The following is a 19,122-nucleotide window of genomic DNA, read 5'->3' on the forward strand; positions in this document are numbered from 1 at the left end:
ATTTATCAAATTTTGACACAATTGACATTTTATAGGTTAATTAAGTTATATCAGTGATTTCTTGTGTTTTCTGTGGTGTTCCTTTAATTTTTAGATTTTTAGTCTGCTTTTATACAAAAAGCAGTTGTTTTTAGAACTCTTTAGCGATGTATTAATATAATATAATATATTATTTATGGATTACCGTTGAGGGCCGACATGATCAATCAAAAAATAAGATGTATTTGGTGATATTTCTAGTGACTTTCTTGGGTGTGAATCTGTCTTTTTAGTTTACTCCTCTTGGTTAAAAAATAAACTATAGTTGCGACGAAGCAAATATTATTCTTCTAGCCCTCAAAATTAACCGAAAATTATAAGCGTCACGTGAGCTCAGGCGCAACCGCTGTAAAACATAAACCAGTTTAACAAACCGAAAACACACTAGGTACTACTCACAAATAAACTAATATTAATAAAGGCTAATGAACATAAAAATGTATAAAAAAATAAATTAATAAAAATCCTTTTCTTAAATCTTTAGTGAGGTATACAGCGATGTATCCAATGAGAAGAGAAACCAGTAACGTATTAACGACGTAATCAAACAATTGCAAACACACCAAAACTAAAAACTGAAAGAAGAAATTGGACGTAAACCCTAAAAAGAGAAGAATAATATTAGAATGTCTTCTTTTGATATTACACTATCATATTTTATAAAACTAAATTAGTATGGTATAACTAGACCCAAACCCAGACATCCAAAGTGAAAGTTATCCTCCGACACCAAATTGTTCTATATAGTCGACATAATGTTCAGAAAGAAGTCACATCAATTTGAACGTCGGGTTTGGGGGGAGAGGGAAAAAAATCGGTAAATTCGTAGTTTTTTGCGTTTTTCGTCAATATTTCTAAAACTATGCGGTTAAGCATGAACAACTTTCTATGCAAAAATGTTCAACATTAAATTTGAAATAAAAAAGGCCCTATGCATAATCCTTCTAAAATGAACGGTTCCAAAGTTACGGAGGTAGTATAGTATAATTGGTCCAAAAAATGCCTAACCCAAACATCCAAATTAAAAGTTTTCCTCCAACACCAAATTGTTCTGTATGGTCCACATGTTGTTCAGTAAAAAGTTACACCATTTTGAGTGTCCGGTTTGGGGACTGTGTCCGGTTTCTGATAACTGCAATAGAAAATAACAACTCTCAGAGACACTAATAAATAAAAAGCTCGGAAGTTAACAATGCACTTATTGCAGTGCTTAAGAAATCAAATTAGAGATACCTGATGTTCTTTTTTTTTTGAGAATGGCTTCAGGAATCGTTACAGCATATTATACGAGTATTTAAAATTGTGCTTTGGAAATAGGTCCCGTATCATACGGTGTGAACTTGACAACTACACAAAATGTACCTACAGCAACACTACGATATGCCCAAGTTCAATTATCATAAGTTCAGGCCGATTTCCCCAATGATGGTGTCTAGAAAAGCCCAGTTGCCTGAAAGCGTATGTTCCACACCAGCACCACAATTTTAGAATTGACGACTGTCAAGATGACGTACCGTAACCTATCCGTGACAACCAAATTCAAAGTCTGCTATATATTCGCTTATTTATTAATTTAAGGAAATAGGAGAAATGTGGGAAACGAGAGTGAAATGTGAGAGTGGAATAATCTTAATAATAAAAATAATATATAGATGATTGAACTTTTAAAACGCAACAGACACTCTGACAAAATTCTGTCAGCCGATTACTCATCGTTGAGGAAGACGAAAAAAAACGCCCGGAACGAAATGGTTGCATGACTTGGAAGACGACCTGAAAACAATGAATATAAGACAATAGAAGAGAAGGGCACAAGAAATATCTGAATGTAAGGACACAGTTAGACAGGCAGGCCCATCCAGGGTTATGATGCCATATGACGATGGATTACACCACACCGTGTAGAGCCCGAATACGGCCGGTTTGCGCTCGACCGTTTTGCGCCCTTACCTGAAATCGACCGGTTTACGCTTTGCAATTTTCATAATAGAAATATCTAACTAGTGTTGCCCAAAATCGGTCTTGGTCTTGCAGTCTTGGTCTTGTTCTTGCGTTTTAGCAAGACCAAGACCAAGACCAAGACCGCCTTATTTTAGCAAGACCAAGACCAAGACTGACCGTGCAAGACTTGAGCAAGAACAAGACTAAGCCTGCGAGACTCTTGCGTCTTGCAGTTTGAGTGTCGTTTTATGGAATAATGCAGGGTGTAACAAAAATACAGGTCATAAATTCAATCACATATTCTGGCACCAAAAATAGTTTGATTGAACCTAACTTACCTTAGTACAAATGTGCACATAAAAAAAGTTACAGCCCTTTGAATTTACAAAATGAAAATCGATTTTTTCCAATATATCGAAAACTATTGGAGATTTTTTATTGAAAATGAACATGTGGCATTCTTATGGCAGTAGTATCTTAAAAAAAAATTATAGTGAAATTTAGACACCCCATAAAAATTTTATGGGGGTTTGGTTCCTTTAAACCCCCCCCCCCCCAAACTTTTGTGTACGTTTCAATTTAATTATTATTGTAGTACCATTAGTTAAACACAATGCTTTAAAAACTTCTTTGCCTCTTGGTACTTTTTCGAGAAGTTAGTATTTGTCGAGATATTTTGCATATTATTTGTCAAATCCACCACATATTTTTGTATATGGCTAAGTACGATTATGGAGATATATGGAGATTATTATTTTAGTACCATTACTTAAACACAATGCTTTAAAAACTTCTTTGCCTCTTGGTACTTTTTCGAGAAGTTAGTATTTGTCGAGATATTTTGCATATTATTTGTGAAATCCACCACATATTTTTGTATATGGCTAAGTACGATTATGGAGACTTGATAATAATAGGAAAATTTATTTATGATTTACATTTTTAGGTAAATTTTGAACCATATTAAAAAAGAAGTCACATCTCGATAAAATGTGCCTTATCGAAAAAAAAACAAAGAAGCAAAAAGTTTTAAAAACACTGTGTTTAACTAATGGTATCGCAGTAATAGTTTAATTGGAACGTACACAACCATTTGGGAGGTTTAAAGGAACAAAAATCTCTACGTAAACATATTAGAAAAGAAGCCCCAACTCGATAAAAACTGCCTTGTCCAAAAAATACTAAGAACCAAAAAAGTTTTAAAAATATTGAATTTAACTAATAGTACCATAATAATAATTTAATTGGAACGTACACAAAAGTTTGGCACAAAAGGGAACAAAACCCCCATAACATTTTTATGGGGTGCACAAATTTCACTATAATTTTTCTTTAAGGTATTTCTGCCATAAAAATGCCACATGTCCATTTTCAATAAAAAATCTCTAATAGTTTTCGATATATGTATTGGAAAAAATCGATTTTCATTTTGTAACTTCAAAGGGCTGTAACTTTTTTTATGTGCATATTTGTACCAAGGTAAGTTAGGTTCATTCGAACTATTTTTGGTCCTAGAATAGGTGATTTAATTTATGACCTGTATTTTTGTTACACCCTGTATATTAGTTCGGATATATGCTTAGAGACTATGAGATACAAAAAAAATGTAACAAAAATTTGGAAAATTGGATTTATCCGCATTATGAACAATACGATGAACATACATACCGAATTAAAAGTATAAATACTTATTTATTGGATACGTACTCAGAGGTCATAATAAATTATTATACAATGTACCTAGAAATAAAATATTTCATTCTTTCCTAATATCAGACGACGCCTTCCCTCCGAAATTAATTACAATTGAGCAATTGTCTAGATTTTGAGAATAGCAACCTTTCATAAAATAATCGTCTTGTGTTGTGTGACGCCGACACAACAGTATAATAATAAGGCATTGAAACTTTTAAAGAAGTATGTCGCCTAAAGTGATAGAAATATAATACGAATAGCATATCGAGTGTTACGCACAACCACTCAATTGTTTTTCCTTATCCATATCGTGAAGACTAAACGTTCTACTTATAAACTGTTTGCAAGGTGTGCAATTAGATATTAGATCAATCGGCCAAACAAAGGTTTTTGCTGAAAAGGCACTAGATAAGATAATGCCTGGCTACCCTGTATAGTCCATTCACGCACGGTAAAATGTTAAATACAAAACCTTCAAATTTCAACAAAAGAGATATTATTATATAAAAAGAGATATTGGCCGAAGTGTGATTTTGCCATTGTTTTTTATTGTTAATGAAGAACTTATGAGAGGATGGGCGATCGGGCTGCATTAAAGTTTTTTTTTAAATGAAATAAACAAATTACTTATCGACAACTGATAAATAAAGTTTAAACTTCAGTTTAGACACTTCTAGATTTCGAAAATAATATTTTTTACTTGTGTTTTTGAGCCTTGAATATCGTAATTTTTCGATTTTTCAATTTTAAATTGTTTATAACTCGGAAACGAATAACTTTAGACAAAAACTACAAAAGACCTTTTTTGTTCCATATGATTCAAAGAACCTAAAATAAGTCTGCCAGGGCTGAAACAATTGATTTTTATAATTTGTTTAAATTATTTTTTAAATAAATATAGAAATAACTCAGAAATTACGGCATTTCGGTATAGAAAATATTACATGAAAATTAATTAGTAGTTATTATGGTTGAAAGTTTAAAAATATACAGGGTGTTCTATTCCAAATACGAAAGTTCATTATATTTTCAAAAAAACGAAAGATCTGACAACAATGTGTAATTACCACTATAATATCGGCCGCATTAGAAGACCTTTACCCACCATATTCTATAAAAATCGTTCAAGTCGTTTCCGAGATATTTGAGGCGTTTCCTACATAAAACTCACTCTGTACATATAAATGTTATTTAATTAAACTGCGTGTATTACTTTGCATTAACTCTTATTAAAAAAGTCAATCTTAAAATTTTCAACTAATAGCAAACAAAAATTATCAACTAATAATAGTGTCAAAGCTATTGCGTACTGTGCTGTAATTTAATTTGTATTTTTTAAAAATTTTTATTTGAATAAATGGCAAATTGTAGAACTCTTTTATTCCATTTCATTTCATATACCTAATGTGAGAGTCCATCAATCCCTTTCTAGATAGATAATGTTCTTTAAAATACAGTCAATTTTATGTCATTTATTTGTTTTTTTTGTGTTTTCACCATGTTTTAGCACATGTCAGGTTATTAAATGCAAACGTTTATTAAGAAACAGACTAACTCCCGTGGGACATGGTAGATAGCCCAGTTAGTTAGAGTATAGGCAGGGATAGTTTAGATCGTGGGTTCAAACCCACCTAATGTGAGTTGTTTATTAAGAAATAGCAATATGTTAGTGGGTAACTGCGAGACTTGCAAGACTCTTGCTGCAAGACCAAGACCAAGACCAAGACTGGGAGGGCAATACCAAGACCAAGACCAAGACCAGGTGTACTGGTGCAAGAACAAGACCAAGACTGTCCAAGTCTCGTCTTGGTCTTGCATTTGGGCAACACTATATCTAACTACTATAGTTTCCTTAATCGGCCGATTTGCGCTCTCTTGCAATATAATTTTAATTTCATTCTACAATAATAGTCTGGTGAACCTACCTGACTCAAAATCTGTGGGGAAGGAGGAAGACCCAACCCTTCGGTCCTAACTTAACTTTCGGGTATTTCCGTCTTTAGACATTAATTTTCGTAATATTATCAAGAACCACATACTTCAGTGAGATATTAAATTAAATTTAAATGTTAAAATAAAAACTTATCGCAATTTTTATTATATCTACAGGCTACAAGCAAGTAATTAAAACAAAATTATCCATGTTTCTATATGTGTTTCTATAATGAGAATTATAAAAAAAATAGGCATTGAAATCTAAAAGCCGTGATTTTTTTAGCATTATAAAGTGAGTACAAAGACATACATAAGATTTTTTTGTGTTTCCACCTTCCAATTGCTGTGCACATCATCTAGAATCTAGACTATATCCATTTTTTTTATAGTATTATGATTTTTTAAAACTAATTTTACTAGCCTAACCGTTACCTGATCGTTATGGTAGAATAAAATTAAACGTCGATTACAAGAGAGCGCAAAACGGTCGATATAAGAAAATAATTAGCTATACATCTCCATTAAGAAAGTGTTAGAGCGCAAACCGGCCGATTTCAGGTAAGGGCGCAAAACGGTCGAGCGCATACCGGCCGACACCGTAGAGTCCTCCACCTTTTGAATGATGGTCATTAACCCAGCCCCCACGTTTAGTGTTTTAATATTTTATTTTAAATTAAAAATAACTGAAATAACTTTACCAACTGAATTGGTAAAATCAAATATCTGATTAAATGTGTTTAAAGGACACTAAAATTTAATGCAATAATTTCCTTTATTTATGTTTACAGCTTTTGAAAATAACATTCTTCGATAATAAAACCAGAAATTTCTTTACCAAATTAATTGATAAGACGGTACAAGTAAGAGAAGATAAAGGAATTGTTCGTCCCGATATGATACACTTACTAATGGAAGCTAGAAAGGGAGTCCAGATTAAAGAAGAACTTACTGTGGATGAAGGATTTGCTACGGCAAAAGAAGTCGAAAATTTAGCAGGTAATCTAATAATAGTTGTTTTGATGCATAGGGTTTATGGTGTATGGTTTATATAATTTCATGCGCAGGATTTGGTAAACTTAGTTGGATACTGAAGAACCGCAAAATACCTTAATACTTGAGGATCAGAGTGTTCAACCAGTGCATCTTTCCTGTCATGATGTATGGATGTCAAACATGGGCCCTAGAAACATGAAAAAAGCAATACTAGGTATACGACTATCAGATAAAAAGAGAAACGATTGGGTAAGATCAAAAACAAAAGTCGAGGATATCACAAAAAAATTGCCAAATGTAGCTTCGCAGGCCACAGTGCCGGACAAAAAGACCAATATTGTAATGGCCCAGTCGGGATAGCATTTGGCCTTGCATTACGAGCTGCCCCAGATTTTATTTTTCTAATCTTTAGGGGGGTCAACAGTAGTATAAATTTAAAATCTCGACTAAATTTGACCGTTGCGTTAGCCGCCATCTTGATTTGAAACGAGAACCGTTTTTGATCAATACCTCCGCCATTTTCAACTTTTCGACAAAAAGTGTAGGAACTGAAATTGTTTAAATGCGATTTTCTATAATTTCGATTATTATAATTTTTTTCGTGCGGTCGTTATTTTCCGAGTTATTGGGAAAAATAGTGACAGTTAGAGCATAATTATTAATTTATTGAATTATCTCGTTTAATATTAGCTTTACAACAAATTTGAACCTATATAAAAATGAAAAGAATTAAATTTTGTACAATTTTGATCTCTTTCATTTTTTTGATAAAATCAATTTTTAAGGTAGTATGTATGCGGTAAATGCGCGAGCGTTAGACCTGATTGATTTTATAGCAATTGTTTTTGTTCAATATCTCCGGCATTTACAACTTTCGACAAAAAGTGTAAGTACTGAAATTGTTGCAATTACGATTTACTACAATTTTTCGAGAGAACCAGTGGTGAGACTATGGGGGGGATAAGGAATTCCCCTAAAATAGCCCTACTAGTAGCCCTACGGAATTATACCGCATTTACAGTCAGTCCTGTTGGACAGGGAATTGGGCAGAGAAGTGGGCAGCGTGAATGTGTAAATAGCTCACTCGCGCTGCTGCTACTCATGCTACTGCCATTGCACGGCGCTCGCTCAAAAGTCGGTTTTCGAGATGGAAGTCAAAGGACTGGCAGCACGAGCGTGAGTGAGCATTCCTATTCAACTACTCTTTCTCTCACTTGCCGCCGGCAAAGCGGCAAGTGAGTAAGGGAACAAGACGATGCTGTCGTCACATTCGATCCTTGAGAGTCGTTCGGTAAATGAGTTGTGAGGACATCGTATTTCGGGCAATATTTCTGGCAGCGGCAGCAGCATTGGCAATGACTGAGTATAAATCCGGCATAAAAGTAAATACCCATCGTCGGCCACCGTCGATGACCGAATAGTGCCGACAAGCAAACAGCTGTTCGGGTTCGGTGGTGTTTCAAACGATAGATAGAAACAGAGTTGCCAGATCGGTGTGTTTTCCACAATTTTGGGGTAATTTTAAAGCGTCTAAGGAAATTGTGGAGGGTTTTAAGGGGTTATGTTAAATAAAATTTGCGAATGTACATAAAACTGTATATTATACTCTTATATAATCGAAGACGATAGGAACTATTAATTATTTCCAGGGCCCTCGTTGATAAGTAGTATAATTGTATTTTACTGTTCTCTCCATTTGAATACTACTTTATTAAAATTCGGCAAAAATTTAAACTTGCCTACAATTTTGAACATCTTTAACAACAAAATATTTGGATCACTGAATATATCCTGGTGTATTCTCTGCTTGGATCTTCCATAAATAATAAACAATAAATAATTTTTATTAAGTTCACGTCTTAAATCAATTATTTATCAAATACACTATCAATATTATTTAATCAACAACTCAAGATATTCCCGATACCATGTCAAATATTTAAAATTATCACTGTCTTGTCACCATATTCTATTCGACTCAGTGCGTTGTATGACAAAGATAGCGAATGTTCGATTTGGAAAATATCACCACGGACATGGTGTTCATGTTTTTCGAATCCTGAAAAAAATAATAAAAATTTAAAAAAAATTAAACCAAAATGAAATACTAAATTATTAGGGCCGAAAGTACCTTAGCATAAATAAAAAGTTTCTTTTGAATGAGATATTTGAAATAAAACACACACTACATTTTCTCTTAGTTTTTCACCCCTGTAACTTATTAAAATAAACATTACAGAAGTTTTCAGGGACTTTCGGCCCTCGGTAACAACGTAATCTTTCATTCCGAGTTTAAATTTTTGAAAATTACTTATTAGTTTTCTCAGGATTCGAAAAAAATGAATCCCATTTAAATAGCATTGGAGACGAAACTGTGTACCGATCCCCTTAACTTATACAGTGATAAATATCTGCGATTTTGTGAGCGTAAATTTCGAGTTACATATGCTTTGATAACAGACAAAAGAGAACGACAGTTTATGTTTCTCTCGATTCAGAGGATATCCACCATCCATCGACAGCTGTTTCTGTTTCTAGACGTCTTCAGTAGGGCTACGTAAACACATCTGAACCTAGACGAAAATAAACTGCGTATTTAAGTGGAATTTCAAAAATAATTAAAAATTCACTTTAACACGGAAACATAAACTATCGTTTACTTTTATCTTGAAGGCACTGACGACTAGATTATTTCCTGTCACAGGGGCTTACGGTCTACGGGTCCTTCCGTTGGAAGGAATGAAATAGAGCAAATAGTGTACATTTTGAGTATGTGGGAGATAAGATAGAGAGGATGAGAGACGACAAAAATACGTGGAATAGGACTCACTATTTTCTCTGCATAAAAGACCTTCGGCAGTTGAATTATATCAATTAAAAATCATCTGTTTAATTCGTATTCAATTTTTTACAAATTACAAATAATTTGAGATTTCAATAAAACTGTATATATTTTGTTTCAGAAAAAGTCGTTTCAAAAGAAATTACCAACATAGACATTACGGCCCAAGCGTTAATTTTCTTTTTAGCTGGATTCGAAACTGTAGCCTCAACAATGTGTTTTGTTGGTTATGAACTAGCTGCCAATCAGGATTACCAGGAGAGGCTGAGGGAAGAAATTATGGAAACTTTAGATCAGTGTCACGGAAGTCTGAGTTATGAGGCTTTACTGAAAATGAAGTATATGGATATGTTTGTATCAGGTAAATATGAATTTTTGTTAGGTTTTTAACGTGTTCCAACCATATTTGCTTCCAAACGAGTTATTTGCATGGATAAATCAACGTTTTTTCAACGAACTAAATTTTATTTACCTCCTAATTCCTAATTTTAATAAGTAGGAACAAAATATTCACGTAAATTTATAATAAGTATTAAAACTATAAGCAGTTGATTTGTATTTATTTAAAATATTAGTAGAAATATAGGTATATCTGTTTTCCATCGTTTTAACATTTTTAGCATCTTTAACATCTCCTACGTGTGAGATCCTATGTTCTTCCATCAATTATAATAGTAGGGGAGGAAAGTAAATTTGCAGCGTTATGGTCTATGGTCCCCTATTGGGTTGTAAAGAGTAGGTCGTAAAACCAAAAAAAGTTAAGTTAACTTTTCCATAAAGTGGGGGACTTTTCATTTTTTAATTTAATTTTCCATTTCCAACAATCGTTTTTCCTGATTAAAGCGCCATCTATCCATAATTCGAAAAAAATGTCTCGAATAAAAGTTGCTTACTTTTATATAAAGAATCCAAATCTGCAATAAAAATGGGGGCTCCTATTTAGGATTTTAAAGTACCCCCACCCCACCTCCGTGGGGGATCATGTTTGGTGCCATTCGTTAGATTTTTCAAAAATATTGATTACGTGTATTTTGCAGTTTTTCGACCTGATTCATTCGGTTCGTATTTAAAATTTTAAATTTACTCCCCCCCCTATCCGTAGGGGGTCGTGTTTTTATTATCATTCGATAGATTTTTGAAAAATATTGAACACTAATTTTTTGTTTTTCGATTTGACGTTCATTTCGCGAAATATTCGCTTTTTTTTGTGAAACTTTGTGACTCGCCCATTTCCTTACACCACGGTGAAATCGTCATATTTTTGAAATATTTATACACTGTTTTGCATGTACCTACTTAACTTATCTTAAACTGACGATTTCGAGTTTTTCTAAGGATAGAATTTTTGTTCGGACCCATTTTAACGAACTCCCCTGTATTAATAGCCAATATATGGTAGAGGTACATTTACAGGGCACAAGGTATCTCCCTATGTGATAATCTGACGCGTTCGAGTAACTGCAAAAATCTCCGCTTGGGCGGGGACTCCACTTCGAAAAAATGTTTCATTTAATTAAAATACTAACTATTTGTCTCTTTCAGAATCCTTGAGAAAATGGCCTGTGGCCATAATGACCGAACGACAATGCACCAAAGATTACATCATTAAACCCGAACGACCAGAAGAAGCACCAGTTACTATTAAAAAAGGAATGTCAATCTGGATGCCAGTATATCCAATTCATAGAGACTCCAAATACTATCCAGACCCAGATAAATTCGACCCTGATAGATTTAATGAGCAAAACAAAAGTAAAATCAACCCTTACACGTATCTACCGTTTGGGCTAGGCCCAAGAAACTGTATAGGTTCCAGGTTTGCTTTATTAGAAGTCAAGGTGGTGTTCTTTTATTTGCTTAGAGATTTTCAAATTGTTCCTGTAGAGAAATCGCAAATTCCTCTGGTTATTTCGAAAAAGAACTTTAATCTCACGTCTGAAGGCGGATTTTGGTTTGGACTGAAACGTTTATAAGTTTTGCTATGTTCCTAGATTAAAATAAGGTGGATAAATATCATGTAATATTTTTTTTAAATAAGTAATAAATATTTAGTATGAATTATGTAATGTTGCTTTAATTTTTATTATATATTTCTAATACATAAAGTAAAGAGGGAGAATCAGACAGAAAAGTATTTGAAAAATATACTAAATAGTTGAAGATACCTGCAGATCTATAGGACATAATGTAATGACAAATCAATAACGTTACGGTCTTCTAAAACTGATTCTCCAAGGGAAGGTAAATGGTAAAAGAGGACCGGGAAGAGACGCATTTTCTGGCTTCAAACTTTACGAAAGTGGTATAACACGACTACCACTGAACTGTTCCGTGCTGCGGTAAACAAAGTCAAGATAGCCATGATGATTGCCAACACCCGGAACGGATAGGTTCTTTAAGAAGAAAAAGATAGATCTATAAAAAAACCTTAATCGTAATTGAGATGGCCATGGAAAGATATTTATACAGTTTGGTAGTAGCCCAGTTACCATGTATGACAGGACATTTTTATTGTAAGTGTTACAACCTTCTAGCGTGTGGAAGAACAACGAATGCATGTGCTTAGATGAATGTGGAATAATAAAAGGGTAAAATTAAGAATGAATATGTTAAGGGAAGACTAGGGGTGGCACCAATTAATGGAAAAATTAGAGAACATAGGTTAAGATAGTATGGTCATGTCCAACGTCGAGACGTTAATCACCCGAAATTAAGAATTCTTGAGCTGCGGATTCCTGAAAAGAGCACGAGAGGAAGATCAAATAAGACCTGGGCAGACGGTTAGGTAGGACATCCCGGTAAAGGGGATATCACTCAAAATTTAAACCTATGGAGAAAGGTAAGTACGAAAGTATTGTGACAAGGTGTACCTTATAACGGTTAAATTTGTGCATATGAAGAGCGTTATGCTAGTTTCATGATGGATGTTCTTGGATTCATAGCAAAGTTTTCAATTACTTGTTTCTTTGCGTTTTAAACTCTTTACCTTTATGCTTCTTATTCAGTACAGGACCTATTCGTGCCTCGTGGAAGTCATATAATGCCCCAGGGCCATAACCTTAGGGATTATGTACTTACATATACATATTTAAATGGTTTTAACCTATGTATTTTTGGTGGCTCAGCATGTCAAGCCTGTAAGTATAACCAAACTTTGTTTTTTACCTTGGTCAAAATTTCAGTGTGTAACGTTACAACGTCACATCTTTGCTATTTTATTTTTAAATAATTATTTTACTTATTTTTTTTTTAATATTTCATTAATAATTATCTTCAATTCGTTTTAACTTGCTTTTTCGTTAAAAACTTGTTTGGCGCCCTCTTTTATTATCCTCTATTTCCTATCTCACTTTTCATCTAACATCTAAATCATCGACTGAATATACTGAGGGTTTCCCGTATATCCTTACTCTCTAGATATCTGTCTTTCAATACGGAACATGGTTGCCCATCTACTCATACTTTACGCTGTCATGTCAATGAGAGTGACAATTAGTAATGGAGGGGCAAAAGTCTGTCGCTTGGTTCTAAAAGGGCCAATGTCAAATTTTTGTTTTTTGTACAGCTTTCTTTTGAATTTAATATTGACCAAACAAAATGCAAATAACTGAAATTGGCTATTTTTACACCAAGTGGCTTAATACTAAAAAGGCCAGTGTCAATTTTTTGCATTTTGTTTAGTCAATATTAAATTCAAAAGAAAGCTGTACAAAAAACAAAAATTTGACATTGGCCCTTTTAGAACCAAGCCACAGAATTGATCTATTTAAAGGTATCAGCCCATAAGGCCCCATTTATTTTCCATCAGCACTTAATTGTGCTAACTCACTTTGGGTGAGTGTTTTATACAGCTTTTTATAATAATTTCTTAGTCATTTTTTCCTATACCTAACCTTCCATGTCTACGACCACATAGTCAGTTTTAAATACCTATTTCTTTCTAATTTTCATATATGCACCTGTAAATAAAATTTTAACTAGTAGTATCAATCTTAATTCCATTTAATTTACCCTTGCCATCTACTAGTTTCTGAATACTATTTGGCAAAGGTACAATTTGGGGTTTTAACTTCTTGATTATCACTATTACTCATTATTCTTCTAGATTTTTTGAGAATAAATCAACCTTTCTCCCTTCGGGAGCCTCAAGCCGTCAACATCACCGGTGATGCTACTTATAAGGCGAAGACAACATGACATCTAGATAGACTGCAAGGACTACCATCTCCAGCTGCGGGGGCCTGGGGCCGAACATCTTCCCAGGTCTACAAGAAGTCTACAGCAGTACCATTCGACATCAAGAAGTTACCAGCGAACCAGATACCAAAAACCATAAGTATAATCCAGAATTATTAGTTTTTGGCAAGAATTTGGATATATATCTGTCAAATATCTGTTAATGCTTTTAATATCTGTTAATGCATTTAATAAGTCACATTTTTATTATACCTTTATTTAACAATAAACATGATTGGTTAAAAAACTGTTTTCTTTGCTTTCATTCTAAATTTTTAGAGTTCATATCTAAGATTAGGACAAGACGAACACACACCTGAGTGACTGAGCTAGGCTGGGGTGAACGATAGCTATCTTAGTTGGTTAAAATATTATTGTCAATTAACTAGGGTAGTCTATTGCCGTATTCGTTTCAAGTGTTCAACTTTTGTCTGCACTAATATGGTTATACTTATTTTAGGTAACAGCACTGATGATGCTCTGTTCGAGAGCTAAAACGTTATGTAATAATTGTAGCCCTTTTAAGAATTTTTAAATAAATACCTATACCTTTTATAAAGGAAATTTTTCATTCAATTTAATTGTAATTAATGGTATCCAGCTACAGGAAATTCTTCCTAGTGGATTTTAATTTGCCTTCTTTTGTATAAGGGAGGATTGTAACTGAATAAATAATATTTAAACAGTTTGTATTTGCAGAAGTCTTTATTGAACACATAATTGAAAAGATGTAACAAAAAAATGAGAATTTTGTAGCTTTTTTAACAAAAATAGCATTAAACCGTAAAAATTTCTAGTACTAAGTGAACTACAAGAACTAATAAAACAGCACGCGTATTAAAAAAATAACTGTAAACATAAAATTTCCTCTTTACCTATTGTTAGTTCTATATAAACTCAAATAGTACTAAAATATTTACAAGACCGACAATTTTTTATTTTGTTTCACAGATTACCATCCATGTCCCCATCCATGACCCCAACCGCCATGTCCCCATCCGTGAGAGATAACAGCACCATGGTGAGAGGGTCCGGCAACGACGAGTCCAGCATGACCTACGGGAGCCACGACAGCAGCGTGGATAGCAGGAACAGCATGGATAGCAGGGACAGCGACAACGGCTCCATGGTGGCCCCAGCCTCCTGGCGCGGGTGCAGCGCTAGCTACGGCCAAGAGGGCCAATAAGGCAACGCACTAAAACAAAATTAGCATTTTTTTATTACTATAAACATGTCGGTTTATTTGGGATAGATGAAATTATTTTGGGATTTGCAGAAGAACGGTTTAAGTTTTACTAATTGATGAAAAATACTAGTATAAGATCAAAAATGGTAGCAACTTTGCATAGTGGGAATCTAGCATAGTTTCCTTGCTGTCAATAATAGTGGTGAACGTCTTATGAAGTTTTATCATCAGCATTCGGTAATGATAACCAATGGGTATTTTAAGCATAAGAAAATCCATTATAATACATGGGTCCAATTTCCATGTGGGTTGGAGGCAATCATTGGCTACGTAATAGTTAAACGAAAAGCCAGATTTAAGATTATGGATCAAGAAAGGATTTATGTGTGGTTTGTAGGACCATATTTTTACAACAAGCATATTTTTACCCTATTTATTGAAGCGAAAAAACTCAAGAAAAAATTAGATAATCCAGTAAACCTCAGACCACCTAGAGGATAATTCCATTAAATGTCTATATTAACTATTATTAGCCGCTAAACTTACTCACACAAAAGATGAGTCAGCAGAGAACATGTACATCAACAGAAAATATTCTATTCACAATGCTGCAAAAGGAAGTCTAGGAAAAAACCTGTAATAATTATAAAAGAAAGAAATGACCTTTGTGGACCCATAAACCGATACTTTGGCGAAAGAAAATGAGAAAGCACACAACAGATGGATAGCTACTGGAACTGCTGAGGATATAAATGTATTTAAAGTGTAAAAAACATTAGTAATAATTGAACTAAAGAATAAATAAATAAATAAGTGTACCGATAATATAAGAGCGAATAGAGCCTGGAAAGTTTTTAGAGGTCTACGAACACAAAATAAAGACGCTGAAGGATTACGTTGTGTTGACATTCAAGAGTGAAAAGAATATTATTATAATCTCCTAATAGAAGATACAAACGAGTATTAGAAAGACACTTCAGAAGAAATAATATAAATATGAAGAGAATGTTTAACAAGAGGCAACAATAACTGCAACAAAAGTATAAAAAAGTGTCATGCAGCTAAAGAATGGTTAAGTCGCTGATCCAGAAAATATAAATAACGAAATACTCAAAGCAGCTTCGAATAAACAGATAGAAATTCTAACATTATTTTAATCTTAAGTTAAGGTTAAGGGCTAGAGTCGTAGACCAAGATATTAAATATCAACGTCTAAGATGGGCACTCCATGTTCATAGTATACAGGGTGTAACAAAAATACAGGTCATAAATTGAATCACATATTCTGGGACCAAAAATAGTTCGATTGAACCTAACTTACCTTCGTACAAATGTGCACATAAAAAAAGTTACAGGCCTTTGAAGTTACAAAATGAAAATCGATTTTTTCCAATATATCGAAAACTATTAGAGATCTTTTATTGAAAATAGACATGTGGCATTCTTATGGTAGTAGTATCTTAAGAAAAAATTATAGTGAAATTTGGACACCCCATAAAAATTTTATGGGGGTTTTGTTCCTTTAAACCCCCCCAAACTTTTGTGTACGTTACAATTTAATTACCATTACCATTAGTATATTACCATTTAATTACCATTAGTTAAACACAATATTTTAAAAACTTTTTGGCCTCTTATTACTTTTTCGAAAAGTCAGTTTTTATCGAGATATTTTGAATATTTGTCAAATCCACCACATATTTGTATATATATGGCTAAGTACGATTATGGAGACTTGGTAATAATATGAAAATTTATTTATGATTTACATTTTTAGGTATATTTTGAATCATATTAAAAAAGAAGTAATATCTCGATAAAAAATGCCTTCTCGAAAAAATACAGAGGCAAAAAAGTTTTTACAAACACTTTGTTTAACTAATACTACCGCAGTAAAAGTTTAATTGGAACATACACAAACATTTGGGGGGTTTAAAGGAACAAATCCTCCATAAAATATTTATGTAAACATATTAAAAAAGTAGCCGCAACTCGATAAAAACTGCCTTATCGAAAAAATACTAAGAGGCAAAAAAGTTTTAGAAATATTGATATTAACTAATGGTACCACAATAATAATTTAATTGGAACGTACACAAAAGTTTGGGGGGTTTAAGGGAACAAAACCCCCATAAAATTTTTATGGGGTGCACAAATTTCACTATAAATCTTTTTTAAGATGTTCCTGCCATAAGAATGCCACATGTCTATTTTTAATAAAAAATCTCCAATAGTTTTCCATATATTCGAAAAAATCCATTTTCATTTTGTAACTTTAAAGGGCTATAACTTTTTTTGTATGCATATTTATGCTAAGGTAAATTAGGTTCATTCGAACTATTTTGAATAATTTGACCTTAGTATAATAATTTCACCCTCCTTCGCAAATAGATATCCACCATCAGTAGAATTAGATTTGGACATGCATGTTATCCTGCACATTTATTTAAAATAAACATATTATATTCGAATATTTGTCAAGAATGTGAGGTTAAAAGTGACTTGAACCACATATTTTTTGAATGCAAGAAGCATAAACACCTAACCAATCACCTAATTAAACGAGTTATAGACCAGAACATCCCACTCCTTGTAGACCCTCTTTATTCTGTCACTGAATAAAAAGAAAATTTTTGACTGTTTGGTATCTTTCTTGTCGGATAGTAAAATATTATTTTAATTAGTTATAGGTATTTGTAAAATATGTTTAAAAAAATATTAAAAAAAAAAAAACTTGATAAAAAAATGAAACAATAACAAATTAAAAAAAAAAAATAAATTAAAAAATCTACTATCTACAATAATCTAATAACTAAAAAAAGTACAAAAGAAAAAAAAATTAAAGAAAAAAAATCGCTAAGAGGAATTAAACCTCCGAGGGGTTGAACCGGTTGACATCTTATCGTGGTGTCAAAAAAAAAACAAAACAAAAAAAAACCACAAATAAAATACGAAAAAGAATGCATTTATTTTAAATAATTAACATTAATATTTTTATTTGTAAAATGTACACACTATGTGTTCTTGATAAACATTAATAGTGGAGTCACTAGATTTTCACCTCCGATTTCGTTGAACTTCCATCGATTTTCATGAAAATTGGTGAGTAATTAGAGGATACCTCAAGTAACAAAGGTGACATGATGCCAACTTGCGCTTTTACCCTATGGGTGGATGCCACCCTTTGTCGGGGGTGAAAATTATTTTATTAAAAAGGGTACCATAAATCGATAGAGGGACTAATTCTACGCAAAATTTGTTATATAAAATTATTAACAAAAGTCAATACTTTTTGAGTTATTAAAGACCAAAGATTTTATTTTTTAATAAAAAATGCATATTTTAAATCGGTTTTTCACGTATAGCTCAAAAACTATAAGCTTTTACAAAATAGTTATTCTTACTGAAATTGATGATAATAAAAAACTGAATACATTCCTCACTTAAAGAACTAAACTAATGTTAGTTCAAAGTGAGTTATTGGCAATTGAATGTGTATTTTTTTCGACGAGTACACAAATCTAAGTATTCAAGCTTAAATAATGGGAAAACGATGCATGGTATAAAATATACCTGCTAATGATTTGTCAATGTACTTCAGAATAGCTATAGAAAATAACAGAACCTTTTCGAATTTTTGAGGAAAAAGTGAAAAATAAAACATACGCCATTTCCACAAAAATTAAAATTTATAGTAATCCTTACAAGAACTTAGCATAAGTAATTATTTCAATAATTTTGATCATTTTAGAATGCATATTTTTGGAAAAAAGATGTAATTTAAAAAAATCATAATTTTTAAAACTATTGTAATTTTCATATTCTTTTGATAATAACTCCGAAAATACTTAATATATGTAAAAAATAATATATACCAAAATTTTTGTTCTTTTCTGTCAAATATTTTACTGTTTTACTATTTCCATAGGGTAAAAAAATAACCGAGTTAGAAACGTTTAAATCTTAAATTTTGCTGTGAAAACCATGCAACCGGGGCCATTTAACTTTTTATTTTAAAGAAATAAGGGGTCTAAAGGATTAAATTCAAAGTAGTTAAATAGCCCTTGAAATTAACTTTCAAACGGTTTTTAGATAAACCTGATATCTTAAAAATAGATGGAGTTATTAAAAAAAGCCAATAACATTTTTGTAAACATTTAAGAATAAATTTTGAAAAAATTTTGGTGCATAAATTTTAATGCTATCAATATGTTCGGGGGCTTGTTTGATAGATATTTTTAAGTACTTTGACAAA

At 32.6% G+C, this 19,122-nt stretch overlaps 1 protein-coding gene across 3 annotated transcripts in view; it reads left to right on the forward strand.

Moving 5' to 3' along the window:
- Positions 1-11,506, forward strand: part of LOC114333885 (cytochrome P450 9e2) — a 33,246-nt gene extending 21,740 nt beyond the window's left edge. For all 3 annotated transcript variants that reach the window (XM_028283883.2, XM_028283881.2, XM_050642032.1), the window contains exons 5-7: positions 6,399-6,606; positions 9,567-9,806; positions 10,988-11,506. In XM_028283883.2, the coding sequence (XP_028139684.1) occupies positions 6,399-6,606; positions 9,567-9,806; positions 10,988-11,418 (879 nt within the window). In that variant the 3' untranslated portion in view covers positions 11,419-11,506. The remainder of the gene's footprint in view (positions 1-6,398; positions 6,607-9,566; positions 9,807-10,987) is intronic.
- Positions 11,507-19,122: the final 7,616 nt, after the last annotated feature.

Source organism: Diabrotica virgifera, chromosome 1 (genome assembly GCF_917563875.1).
Source record: "Diabrotica virgifera virgifera chromosome 1, PGI_DIABVI_V3a".
Taxonomy (NCBI): Eukaryota; Metazoa; Arthropoda; class Insecta; order Coleoptera; family Chrysomelidae; genus Diabrotica; species Diabrotica virgifera.